Source organism: Sorex araneus, chromosome 11, assembly GCF_027595985.1.
Source record: "Sorex araneus isolate mSorAra2 chromosome 11, mSorAra2.pri, whole genome shotgun sequence".
NCBI lineage: Eukaryota > Metazoa > Chordata > Mammalia > Eulipotyphla > Soricidae > Sorex > Sorex araneus.
The window spans coordinates 1,693,421-1,706,957 of record NC_073312.1 but is presented as its reverse complement, the minus strand read 5'-3'; the positions used below and the strand labels follow the sequence as shown (position 1 = coordinate 1,706,957).

Genomic DNA, 13,537 nt, shown 5'->3' with positions numbered 1-13,537 from the left:
AGCGAGCCCATGGCCTTGCCACCCGCCCGCCACACCTCAGCAGAGCAGGGGGTGGGCGGCCGCTCTGAGCTGCTCTCGACACAGGCGCCGACTCTGGCTCTCCCGCCGGCTTCCCAGGAGAGAGGCTGGCCAGTGTCCGGGGGAGAGAAGGGCCAGGGTGCAGACACCCAGGGGCTGGGGTGGCCCCGGGACTCAGAACCAAGGTCCTCAGGCTTCCCTGGACCTCCGGTCTGTCACAGGCCACAGGCGTCAGCCCTCGGACACGTGTTCTCCCCTCCCTCTCTTCCCGCAGTCTCTCTCCCTGTGTTCCCACAGAGTGTCTCTCTCTCTTTCTCTCCCCACAGACTGTCTCTCTCCATCTGTCTGACAGAGTGTCTCTCTCTCTCTCTCTCTTTCTCTCTTCCCACAGACTATCTCTCTCCCTCTGTCTGACAGTGTCTCTCTCTCTCTCTTTCTCTCTTCCCACAGACTATCTCTCTCCCTCTGTCTGTCAGAGTGTCTCTCTCTCTTTCTCTCCCCACAGACTGTCTCTCTCCCTCTGTCTGACAGAGTGTCTCTCTCTCTCTCTCTCTCTCTCCACAGACTATCTCTCTCCCTCTGTCTGACAGAGTGTCTCTCTCTCCCTCTGTTCCCACAGACTATCTCCTCTGTTCTGACAGAGTATCTCTCCTCTCTTCCCACAGAGTGTCTCTCTCCCTCTGTCTGACAGAGCGTCTCTCTCTCCCTCTGTTCCCACAGACTATCTCCTCTGTTCTGACAGAGTATCTCTCCTCTCTTCCCACAGAGTGTCTCTCTCCCTCTGTCTGACAGTGTCTCTGTTCCCACAGTCTCTCTCTCCCTGTTCCCACAGAGTGTCTCTCCCTCTGTTCCCTCTGAGTGTCTCTCTCCCCCACGGTGTTCTCGGAGCAGTTCGCTCCTCTCCAGTGTTGTTCAGAAACCGTTAGCACCTGCTCAGAAGTCACCTCCTCAGCATTGAGCTGAATGACAATTACCTGGCCGGGAAAGGGTGTTAATGTATAATTATTCACATCCGTGCCAGGACACTCACAGTTTAATCATTTCTCTGTAGGCTTCCTTAAGTTCGAGCTTAAAGTCTTAGGCATAATTCTTCTGTTAAATAAGTGTGGGGCAGCGAATACCAACAGCCAGGTGGGCGGCGGGGCTGCGGCCGCCTCCCACGGCGTCTGTGCCTGGGAGGGCCTGAACTGCCTGCGTGTCCTGTGTGCCCGGGGAACCCCCTCCCCCGTCTCCCAAGGGTCCGGGGTACGCGATCTGCCACGCGGGACCCTGCCCCGTGCTCTGTGGAGGGGGCTTCCTCCTCGCCGCCCGCCCCAGTCCGTTGAGGTGAATGTCTGTGAGGAGCCGGTTGGAGAGTCCCGTCTGGGTGGGCAGCCGTCCAGGACGACTTTCTGAAAGCCCTCTGCTGAAGTGTCCCGCCCTTTGTCCAGCGCTGCTCTGACGCGCCCTTGCTGAACTCGGCCGGGTGGCAGAGGGACCCGGCCCTGAGCGTGGGTCCCCACTCTGCCTTTTCCCTGTGGCTTCGGGCTCGCCCGCTTCCAGGGCAGTTTCGCCGTCATGGTTCAGATTTCCAGGAGACCTACCTGAGGATTTTTCCACTTTGTTTACTTTTCTTGCTTGGGGACCACACCTGGCAGTGCCTAGGGCTGCCGCCTGGCCCTGTGATCATGGATAACTCCCGGTGGTGCTTAGGGGACCGTGTGGGGTGCCGGGGATCGAGCCGGGGTCGGCTGTGTGCCGGGCGCGCACCCTCCCCGCTGCACTACCGCTCTGGCCACACCTGAGATTTTCGACTTGCGTGAAGGAAGCGGACTGCAGAGCGACCCGTGGGTGGTCAGGCTGTGTGATGCCGGGACTTGGTGAAGACACCCCGTCTCTCCGACTCAACAGTCTCTTCTTACAGTGCTCAGACTTACGCGTCGGAGTAAATAAATACCCTTGGTGCGTAGAAATGGCCCCACGTGTTGACTGCACCTCCGACCTTCTCTGTCAGTAGCCAGGGACCCCCCGCGGACAGCTACGTTGTTTGAGAAGAGACCCCCGTTTCTTTCTTCCTGAATGCCTGCTTTGAGCCGCCCTCATTGCAGTGCTGAGCAGTCTCGCTGCCGTGTGAAAGGATGGGCAGTTCCCGTCGGCTCAGTCCTGAGGAAAAGGTGTTGGTGACTGCAGTCCCGGCTGGTAGGGGCTTTGCTGTCAGCCCACGTGTCACTCAGGCCTGGCGCCAGCGTCCCGGTGATGCGTTTGTCACGGCGCTTCAGTCCCTGTCTCACCTAGTTCTCCTGTGCTGTCCCAGTCGCCGTGACAGGTAGCGAGTGGGGGCATCTCCCAGGGATGGGCAGTGCCGCCCAGCTGGGACTGTCGGGGACGCCCTCCCGTGGGGCAGGAGCCGTGAGGCTCCACAGCCCTGGAACCGTGTTGCGGCCGTAAGTGGAGTCCTGGCCTGTGCATGCCGAGGTCACTGGCACGCGGGGCTGCTTCTCCCGCACCCGGCACCACCCCTTCGATCCCGGGGAGCAGGTCCTTCACCTGGACAGAGGCCACGGAAGTTGTACTTGGGGGCTGGGAGAGCACAGTGGGGCACTTGCCTTGTGCTTGGTCTGCCCGTATTCCCTTCCTGGCAGCCCCCCCCCCCCCGTGTCCCTCCGCCTGCCAGGAGTGACCCTGAGTCAGCCCTGGGCACCGCCAGGTGTGGCCCAAACACAAAAAGGTTTTTTGGGAACAAACTTTTTATCTCGGCCAGTGTGTGCATGCGTGTGTATGTGTGCGTGCGTGTGTGTGTGTGTCCAGGCCCCCCTGCTTTACTCTCAGCGCCGCTCCTCTCTCCCAGAGGCGTCTGTGCCCTGGCTGTCCTCAGCACCGTCGCTGTTGCCTGTGGGACGGCCGCGTCTTCACCCTCCCGGGACCCCACGCCACCTCTCCTCGAGCACCTGTACTGTGGACACACTTTCTCCTGTGTGCATTGTGTTTCCTTTGCACATGTGGCTGTGGGGTCCCTGCCAGGGCGGCCGCCACCGCCAGGCAGCCAATGGCCAGCCCCACCTGGGGGTTTTCCCTTCAGCGTTCTGGTCACCTGGAGAGAGACCCTGGTTTCGTCTCGAGTTTGCTGATTACTGGCTGACACCTCTCCTGTGCCCGGGCTCGATCTGGGTGGTCCTGAGGGGTCCGCCGGACCCTGGGCCAGTGCTGCTTGGCTCGTGTATCTTCCCATTGTTGAGTCTCAGGGACGGGACATCAGATGCGTGTTTGTGCCCCTTCCTGTGGGCTGGGCCTTTTCACTGTCACGGTCCTGTCTCTCGAGAGCAGGTGGAACGTTCTAGCAAGTCCTTGCTCGCTCGTGTAGCGTTCAGAGCAGCTGGAGGCAGAGGCGCTCGCCAGGGGTGTCTGTCCCGGGAGCCCATCACCTTTACCCCTTCAGATTTGGGCGTGGGGTCCATTTGGGGTTCGGTTCCGTGTCTCTTTCTTCTCTCCCCAGGGCCTGGTGATTCGGCCTCACTTCCGGGCCGGTGGTGGGTGCTGAGCCTGGCCCCGTCGGGTGTGAGTGCCGGCGCGGAGCCGGGGCCGCGCACCCCTGGCCCTTGTTGGCAGGGGGACTGTCGTCTCCGCCCCGGTCAGGCTCTGCACACACGGGCGGGGGTTTGTGATTCTGATAGTCTCCACTGGGGGGAAAGGCTCTTCCCACCGCATTTCTCTGCCCCTTTGTCTAGGCATCGTGTGTGCGTGTGTGGTGTATGAACACACGTGTGCATGCGTGTGTGATGTGTGTGCATGCACACATGTGTGTGGTGTGTGTATTTCTCTGCATGTGTGTCTGTGAGTGTGTGGTGTGTGTATGGTGTGTTTCTTTGTGTGTGTCTGCATGTGAGGCATGTGTGTGTCTGTGTGTGGTGTGTGTGCGTGCGTGCGCGTGCTTGTGTTTGCATCCTCCTTCACTGACCTGTGTGTACTCTCTTCAGTGCCCCCTTGTCTTGGTTACAAGTAGATTAATTTTCCGAATAGCGAAGCCTCCTGCCCTCCTAGGATTGTAGTGTCTTACTAGGTACCGTTATGCTCACGGCTGCCGTGAGTCTGTGCTCCCTGGTGTCTGTGCCTGCCTGCTTCCGGGGCTACAGGGACGCCGACTGGCGCAGCTGGGGAGGCTCACTGTGTTTCCTCGGTGGTGGGCCTGGATTCCTGCCCTCGCTGCGCATGGGATGCACGGCGCCAGCACCGTCTCCGTCGTTCCCGTCGTCCCCAGCCTCTGTGCTCGCCTCCCGGGTATGTTCTGGCACTTTCTGTGTTGTAGATAGACTGACATTGTTGTCTCTGAGGTTGACTATCAGTGATACATTGTAGCACTGTAGCACTGCCGTCCCGTTGTTCCATCGATGTGCTCGAGTGGGCACCAGTAACGTCTCCATTGTGAGACTTGTTACAGCTACTGTAGTTGGCTATGAATGATGTGGTTAATAGCAGAAATACCTTCTTATCCGTCCAGTACTGGTGAGGTCAGCAAGGCACCCTCATTCATTCCTGAAATATTTCATTCTTTTTTTTTTTCACTTTCAGTTCTCCCAGAAATTATCAAATTTATTCATTTTTTTTAAAGAAGTCGTTTCTGGAGTTATTTCTCTCCTTTATCCATCTGAAGTTCCATTGGTTTCTGCCTTTACATCCACTTTTCCTTTCATCTGCTCATTTTGATTCCACTTTGTCTTTTTCTGGTATCTTAATGTTAGAAGCTTAGATTCCTAACTTGAGAGCGTCTTTCTAGTCTAAGATAAGCATTTTAATGCTATGAGCTTTCCTTTAAACATTGCTTTAGCTGTGTCCCATAAATTGTAATGGGCCACATTTTTAGTTTTATTCAGTTCAATATTTTTTTTATTTCCATTAAGCCTTCCTTTATGATTCATGGATTGTTTGGGGGAGTTTATTTACTCTCCAAATGTTTGGAAATTTCTTTATTATTTTCTGTAGTTAAGGCCTAGCCCATCCCATTATGACCGGAGCATGTAAGTTGCATGAGACGGATTCTTTTACCTTGGCGGAGGCGTGTTCTCTGCAGGCTGGGGCGGAGCCCTGTGTGCGTTGGGAAATACACGTCCTGCCGTTCCATGGGCTCCCTGGAAACGCCGGACACAGCCCACTGCTGGGATGCCCTGGGTACCCCAGTATGGCCCAAAGATGCAGGTTAAGAAGCTTCTTAATGAATAAAAATTATTTAAAGTCTCCTTTCTAGTGATTTTTTCAGGTCCGAGTGGTTCCTGATTGCTCCGACTCCGCCCAGGCTGCAGGGCTGCCCCTTCCCTTCAGCCAGGCCCTCGGTCACCCGCAGTCCCAGCCTTGGGCCTGCCGGGCCGCAGACCTGTCCCTCCTCTGGGCCCCGCCCCCGCCGTGCCTCTGCTCTCAGCCCCGTACGGACCCTCAGTGCTCGCCTGGTACATCTTTGTCCCTTCTTGATCTGACCTTTAACCCACCTGTACCTCTTGTCTGAAAGGGGTCTTTCAGGTAGCTCGCACTGTTGTTATTTTAATAAACCTTGCTTCTCGTTGGTCTAATTGTGTAATTTTTCTCTAATATGGTGATTATATGTAGTGACGAACACTTTGCTTTTGCTATATCATACTGAATTTTATTTATGGTATAATTTGTTATTGGTTTTACCTGTCTTGTTATGTCATTTTTAATTTTTCTTTTCCCTTTATTTTCTTTGAGCTTTCTGATTTTTTTAAGTTTTTTTTTTAATGTTTTTTAGTTTTTCTAGTAATTGCTCAAGGGATTATAGTGTTTCCCTACTCAAGTGTCACGATCTCGATTAGAATCAGTATTTTGCCACCTTCCTGTGATACGCACTCTTCGCTCTGACCTGCGCGGGGCCGTGTGCAGAGACGCGTGTCGGAAGCTTCTGGCACTCGTGTGGCTTTGCTTCCCGCTCCCGAGTGTGTCTCCGGAGCCAGAGGGGGCGGTGTCCGGGCTCTCTCCGCTTCGTCACTGTTTCAGCAGTTCTCGGGCTCGTCTGCTGGCAGGAATCCTGTTTCCTTCTGACCTGGGACGGCCTTTACTTTAGTTTCCTTCCTGCCGGGCTGGTCGCTCTCTCCCGCAGCCCTTGAACCCGCGGCTTCTCTCCTCTGGCTCCGGGCTTCGGGGGAGACTCCTGGGCCCTTCGCGCCGCCCCCCCCCCCCCGGCCCCCGTCTCCTGCGCGCTGCCCAGTCTGCGGCGTCTCGGGGATGAGTCCTGCAGATGCTTCTTGTCCCTGGTGCTGCCCCTCCCCTCGGCACGTCGGGGCCCAGTGCTCAGTCTCTGCATTTGCCCACGTGTCTCCGTGGCTCTGTTTGGGTTTTATTTTCGACATTTTCTCGTTTTTCTGTTCACGTTGCGGTGTGTGTCTTCGGTCTCTGACACTCGGCTGGTCCTCGGGGGTCAGGGGGCGGGGGGGTCGGTCCTGCCTGGTTCTTTACGGAGCTGAATTTCCCATCAGTTCCCCTTGTTTCAGGGGCCGCCCCTGAGGAAGAGGGAGGGGCTGTTCCCAGGCCCGGGGTCCTGGTGATGCTCGGCCACCAGGCCTGGGTCAGTGTGGGGCCCCGAGGCCCCAGTGCTGGCCCGGCCACCCGGGCAGAGTTCGGGGACCTCCTCCTACACCAACTGCCCAGGGCAGCAGCGGGTCAGCGGCCAGCACCGCCGCCAGCCCAAGCAGCGCAGTGACCGACACGCCCTTGGCCCCGTCTGTCCTCCTCGGGCCCCCTTCGCGCCAGACCCAGCAGCTCAGCCCCCATGTGGCCCTCGTGGCCTCGGTGTCCACACCTGCGCCTGGGCGGCCAGGCCTGTCCCCGTCTCTGCTGTGGGCTCACCGCCGGCTCCAGCCGTCAGAGACTCCCGGTGCTCGATCCTCAGCACCGCGGGAAACTCGGATCTTTGCCCACACGCCTGGCACCCCCAGCAGCAGACCCCGGAACAGGGTCTGCTCGCCCACCCCACGGCGCCCCCACCTGCCGGCTGGGCCCCAACATGCCCCCCAGGGATGTCCGGAGGCTCAGGATGGCGCAGAGCCATGGCGGGCAGGACTTGGCCCGACGACTGTCCCAGCTGGGGCCGTGGTGGACAGTGAGCTGGGCTGGCCGCCCCCCTCTGCCGTGCCCCCTGCACCAAGCCTCTTCTCCTCTGCATGCCTCCTCCGGCTTGTTCTGGAAAGTTCTCGCGAGCTGCTCCCATGGCGACGGCCCAGGGCTGTGACTCAGCTTGTTCCTGAGGCCTGTGGGTGCTTCACTGCGCAGCCCCGACTCCCGGCCCGAGTCGTGCCCCCGGCGCCCGCAGAGACAGTGGCGGGAGCCGGGGCCCTCGGAGTGCGGCCGGCTGGCCCGGGCCTCTGCACCTGGGGGTCCCGGGCACATCTCGGAGTCTGCACCCGGCCCAGGGCTCTGCCGGCCGGCGTGGAAGTGGGGCCCAGGCCCGTGGCACGTGGCGTCTCCCCCCAGTGTCGGGAAGCCGCGTGTGCAGGGGCTCGAGCAGAGGGACCTCGGGGGTCCAGAGAGGCAGGCGCCCCCGGGGAGCACCATCCGCCCGAGTACCACCCCAGCACCGAGTAAGCACCCGGGGGAGTGGGGGGGCCGCAGCCGCCCCACCGGGAGGACGCCTTGACCGCCCCCTGGGGACGCCCGAGACACTGACAGGAGCGGGGCTCACGCGCCCCGTCGTGGTCGGGAGCCGGCTTTTCCCCGTGTGCGGGACACTGCAGGTGCCGCCCCTGCTCGACAGGGCAAGGGTCAGCCCCGCCTCCGGCCAGGTTCGGCCGGCAGCCCTTCTGCGAGCTGCAACAGCTCATTCACGCACTTGCTCCCCGCAGGTGAAATGGAGTTTTCTGAGACACGCGGGCGACGCCGAGCCTGCCTGCTGGCTACCGGGCTCTCCCGGCAAGGGACGGCCGAGCTTGGCGCCCACCTCCGTGCCCTGGCAGGGGCAGGGGCCGGTGCTCTGGTGGCAGGCACTGCCAGGAGGGCGTGACTGTCTTGGCGTGCACACCTCCCCTCATTCCTACCAGCACTGAAAGGTCCAGAACGTTCTGGAGACCCAGGCACGGTCCCCCCGCCCAGGCGTCCAGAAACAAGCCATGCCAGACCCAGCAGCTGCTGGCCAGCGTCCACAGCGGCGTCCCCGAGAGCAGCCCCTGGTAGCCGCGGGCCCCTCTCTGCCCTTGAGCGACTTCCGTTGTCTGGAGCCGGGCCCCTTCCTGCAGAAACCCCCGTCCCAGGCCTGTTTGCCTAAGGAAACCCTCGCCCGCACCAGCCAGAACAAAACCGTGCTAATGAACCCGCAGCTCGTAATGCGGTTCCTTCAGTTAAATTGATTCATGAATTTTGAAGAGAACATTATCTAATGAATTTTCTTTGAATAGAAAGCAATTAAAAGGACAAATCAGTCTGATTAACCCCAAACTCACCCCCGTGCCCGAGTGGTGTGCAGTTTGAAATTATATCATAAAAACCGAGTGCACATTTGCCGTCTCTTGCCCTCTGCTAATCCGTGTAAATTAATGAACAACAAAGTTAATTTCTTTGATGACCCTTTTCTAGTATCACCTGGATTATGCTGATGTTTAATTTGCTTAATGTTATAATAAAGACCAAACAATTTTTTTCCTGGAGAAGCGATTACCATTCCCCGCAGTGAAGAAGTGAGTTTTATTATGTGACACGTGTGGGCGGGTGTGTTACCTTTAAGAACCAAATCGCACTTGGCCAGCCTGGCACCGAGTGTAATTAGTGTCAGCGTCGGCACATGGCCTGGTCACGTGCCCGGGGACACTGTCCGTGGCTCCCGCCCCGGGGGCCCGACTCTGTCCACTCTCCCACGCCCATGTCCCTTGCTGGGACAGTCGGTGTCGTTCCACCCACGTCCTCCACGTCCACAGTGTCTGTCCCTCCTGCCACGCCAGCAGCGCCTGCGCCTGTCCCCGTCCGCCCGAGGCCACGGGCAGCGGCTGCAGTCAGCCAGGCCTGGGAGCCCTGCGGTAACGGCACCCGCACCCAGCACCCTCCCCGGCCCGCCGTGTCCCCGGTGCTCTCCTGGGGTACTTGGCCAAGCAGGCCAGTGGGCCGGTGCGTGAGAACACAGGGTGCAGGGACCCCAGGCCAGCCGCAGTACCCAGAGGCCAGCTGTGCCCGAGGGCGTCTCTGGTGTCCTGACTACCGAGGCACATTCGCCCTCTGCCTCTGTGTCCACGGGCACCTGTGCCAGGTGTCCCGACCCTGCTGTGTCCGAGGGCGCCCGAGCCCGGTGTCCTGACCCTCCTGTGTCCTGACCCTCCTGTGTCCTGACCCTCCGGTGTCCTCAGGCGCCCGTGCCCGGTGTCCTGACCCTGCTGTGTCCGCAGGCGCCCGTGCCCAGTGTTCCGACCCTCCGCGTCTGCAGACACTCGGCGCCCGGCCCAGCCTCTCTGCCACATCACAGTTCCGTATGGACCTTGGGGGGGGATGCCCGGGTCCGGGTGGCGTCCGCGAGGCCATCTGCTGTGAGTAGGCCGTGACGTGGCGGGCTCGTGGCGTGTCGGACCCCGACGTGTCCTTCTGCTTTCAGGTGCCTTCGCCGGGCGGGTGCTGCGGAAGCTGCAGGCGGCCGTGGGCCCCGGCGAGGTCGTCTCTTACCAGCAGCTGGCCGTCCTGGCGGGCAGCCCCAAGGCTGCACGGGCCGTGGGAAATGCCATGAGGAACAACCCTGTAAGTCGGGCGTGCATGTGGGGGGTGGGCGTGGGAGGCCCCGGCTCTGCCCAGCCCTGCCCCGACGGTGACCCTGCGTCCCCCTGGGGCGGCACCGCACAGCACAGGCTGGAGCCCTCACACGCCGTCCACCTGCCCCATCCTGCGCCTGGACACCCGCGGGTCACTGTCTGTCCTGTGCACGGGGTGCAGGGCCTGCCCGGGGAACCAGCCAGTGCACCCTCGGGCCTCACACAGGAGGGCCCAGACGCCCGCAGGAAACCAGCTCTGCAGGGTCCACCCACCCGGGGTCCTGCACACGCGCGCACACACACGCACACACATGCACACACACGTATACACACACGCAAACACACATACACACTCACATGCACACACACACATGCACACACGCTCACACACACATGCATACACACACACACACACATGCACGCACACAGACACACACACCACAGTCGACCCCGGCACATCCCTGCATGCCACACTTGATCCCCGTGCATGCACAGCTGATCCTTGTACACGTGCCACACTCCACCCCTGTACACACACACCCCACAGTGATCCCCACACAAGCACACACCCCATGGTCGGTCTCCGTACACACACACCACAGTTGACCCCATGCACACGCAGCACACACACGTACCACACAGCACACACACACACACTCTCTCCTCCTGCCCTGCACACATTGTCCACGCTCTGTGGCGGCCTGGATGCCTGCTGCAGCCCGTCCCCGCCCCCCAGCCAGAGCCTCTCAGAGGGGCTGGGCCACGCCAAGGAGCCTGGGACCCCTTCTCTGGTGCCAGTGGGCGTGACGGGGACTAGGCCGTGGCAGACGCCCCGTGTCCAGCCCTGCAGACCTTCCTGAGGCTCAAAGAAGCGCAGGAGAGTCGGATGTGGAGCCCGCGGACGCCCATGGGCACTGATGTGCGAGCCCCAAGGGGCCATGGCCAGCACTGACCAGGGGGTCTGGGGAGGACCCGCCTACGGGTCTCTGGGCAGCCTCCGGCTGGGCCCTCCCCCGAGGCCCCTCCCGCCACCACCTCCCACTGAATTCGCTAAACGCTGTTCAGACGATCGATGCGTGGCACAGAGATGGTCCCACCCTCCCCGGCACAGGCGCGTTCCTGAGGAGTTAGTTTATTCACAGATCGCCACGAGCGTTAACGACCCCCGGTCTCGCTCTGCCAGTCACCCAGATGGCTGTGATAAAGATTTAGCATCATGTTCTGAGTGTCTGACCTGTCGGCGCGGCTGAACCATTTGACCAGAAGAAAAAAACGCGTGGGGAGCTATTGATTACGGCTTCCCGGTGTCACTTGCTCGCCAGGATTTAGGTATTGATGAGGCTGCGAGTGAGAGCAAGCGTCCTCCCCGGGCAGCTGCCCAGAACAAAGGCGCAGTGGGGAGAAATATCCAGCGGCCTGGAATCAGAGGCCTCCGCTATTGATCGCCGGCCCCTGCCTGTTACTTTGGCGGGAGACAAATCTATGGGTTTGGAAGTTTTATAGCGTTTGAGAAAGGGCCCGGGTAAGTGATGGATTCGCGTATCGGAGGAATTAGATTTCGCAGCGTGAAGATTCCAGTGCGGCTGTGATATCATGAGCTTCCTGCTTATTGATAAAAATCGCGTTTCCTGCAGCCCGGGCTCGGGGGAGGGCACGGAGGGTGCGACCCTTGGAGACACCCAGCCAGGGCGGGCGGGTCTCCTGCCGGGACGCTGAGACCCGCCGCTGCAGGCAGCCCCGCACAAGGTGAGCCGTGTGGGTGGGGGTTCGGGCGTCCCGTCCCGTCCGCACCCTGCACCACGCCCCCCTCCCCTGTGCTCTGATTGGCCCGATCGGGGTTGGGGGACACCCCGGGAGAGGGTCCCGTGTGGGGTGCAGGAGGGGACGGCGCTGCTCCCCCCAGCCCCACCCGATACTCGCCCCCGCCCAGCACTCCCACCCCGAGGGCCCAGGATGGTGCCTTCCTGGGACACCCACGCGGGTGGCCACGATGGCTTGTGCTGTGCCCCCCCCGCCCCCCTCCCCACGAGGGTCTGGGGCAGCGACCCGGGGCGGCCGGCTCAGGCGGTGCCCTGCAGGACATGCCCTGCCAGCTCCTCCGGCTTCCCCGGAGCTGCGCGGCCCAGAGCCCACCCGGGACTGGGCCACTCACGGCCGTGCCCACTCGGGCAGGTCAGGCCAGGCACGAGCGCCGCGGCCTCCCGCCCTGTGCCGGGGGGTCCAGGTGTGTCCAGCGCTGCCTCTGCTGGCGGCGGAGTCCAGGGCCCCCGGGTGGGAGCAAGTGACCCTTTCCCCTCGTGGGTGGCCTGACCCCCGTAGGTGCCCCAGGAGTTGCCACGGCTGGTGCAGTGACCACAGCCCCAAGCACAGCCATGGTGCCACAGCCGGGTCCTGGGGACTTCCCGGGGTGTCCAGGGAGCCCTGAGGGGACACCGAGGTCTCCGCTGCGGGCAGCTTGGGGGAGCGTCGTTCCAAACCAAAGGCCAGGCCTCCCCCCACTGTGCCGCCCGCGCAGGGACCCCGCCCACCTTAACCCGGCCCGCACCCTCGCAGACCCCCGCGCGCCTTCCCGGCCCCCGCGGCCGAGCTGACCCCCCACGAGCCTTCCCCGGCCCCCACGGCCAAGCTGACCCCTGCGCGCCTTCCCCAGCCCCTGAGGCCGAGCTGACCCCCGCCCACCTTAACCCGGCCCCCGCGGCTGAGCTGACCCCCGTGCCTGGCCGAGCTGACCGCCTTCTCCCCCACAGGTGCCCATCCTGTTTCCCTGTCACCGCGTGGTCTGCAGCAGCGGCGCCGTGGGCCGGTTCTCCGGTGGCTGTGGCGTGAAGGAGTGGCTTCTGGCCCACGAAGGCAGCCTGGCGGAACTGCGGCCTGGGGGCAAGGGGGCCCCCCTCCAGGCGGAACCTGCGGGGACCCGCGGGGGCATGGCCCACCCCCGCCGCGGAAGCAAGCGTGCGGAGGGAGCAGATGTTTGAGTGACATATAAGGGGAGGGCCGGGGTCCTCGGGGAGGCCGCGCTGCCCCCCCAGCACGCGGGGACCCACCGAGGACCATCTCGGCCACAGCCCCGGGCGCCTCCCGGCCCTTGGCTTGGGCTGTGGGGGTGGGCAGGCGGCAGGCCGCGGGGGGCAGGAGGTGGTCCTGCACGTACGTGAGCCCCCAGCTGCCAGCAGAGCACCAGGGGGCGCAGGGCCACGTGCTGGGCCACGTGACCGTCTGCCCTCCCCTGGGCCGGCCGGGGTGAGGCTGTCTCTGCTTCAGCCCCCCGAGGTTGCACTGTGTGGGCTCGGACCCTCCCAGCGCAGGACCTGGCCGGGGGCTCAGCCTGCAGTGCTCCCCGCCGAGGCCTGGGTGCCCCCTTCTCTGTCCCGCACACAGTGGCAGCCGTGCCCCGACCATCTCCAGCCCTGCCCTTTGCTGTATCTTCTTCCAGATCCACCATATCCCTTGTTTCTCCCCCGGAGACACGGTGGGGAGGGCGCCTGCCTGGCACACGGCCGACCCAGGTTCGATCCTGCACCGCCACGAGTGATCCCTGGGCACCACCAGTTGTACCCCCTAGAAAATAATTAAAAAGTCAAATAAATGTTTTTCAAAAAGAAGAAAGCAGGGTAGGCGTCCCCTCTGAGGCGGCCGCGCTCCGTGCTGGGCCCACGGCCCGGACCCCCAACGGCAGCTCTGCCTACTTGGGCCGTGGGGGCTGCACCCTCTGGGCCTGGGGGACGGGTGCCGGGTCCCCACAGCCCCAGGGAGCAGGAGCCGGCGTGGCCGTGTGAACACTGTCCAATAGAGGGCGCCATGGCCGTGCGTCGGCCGCC

General features: G+C 62.0%; 1 protein-coding gene across 1 annotated transcript in view; it reads left to right on the top strand.

Moving 5' to 3' along the window:
* Positions 1–13,275, top strand: part of MGMT (O-6-methylguanine-DNA methyltransferase) — a 153,986-nt gene extending 140,711 nt beyond the window's left edge. The window contains exons 4-5 of the mRNA XM_055119270.1: positions 9,569–9,708; positions 12,467–13,275. Coding sequence (XP_054975245.1) covers positions 9,569–9,708; positions 12,467–12,694 — 368 coding nt within the window. The 3' untranslated portion in view covers positions 12,695–13,275. The remainder of the gene's footprint in view (positions 1–9,568; positions 9,709–12,466) is intronic.
* Positions 13,276–13,537: the final 262 nt, after the last annotated feature.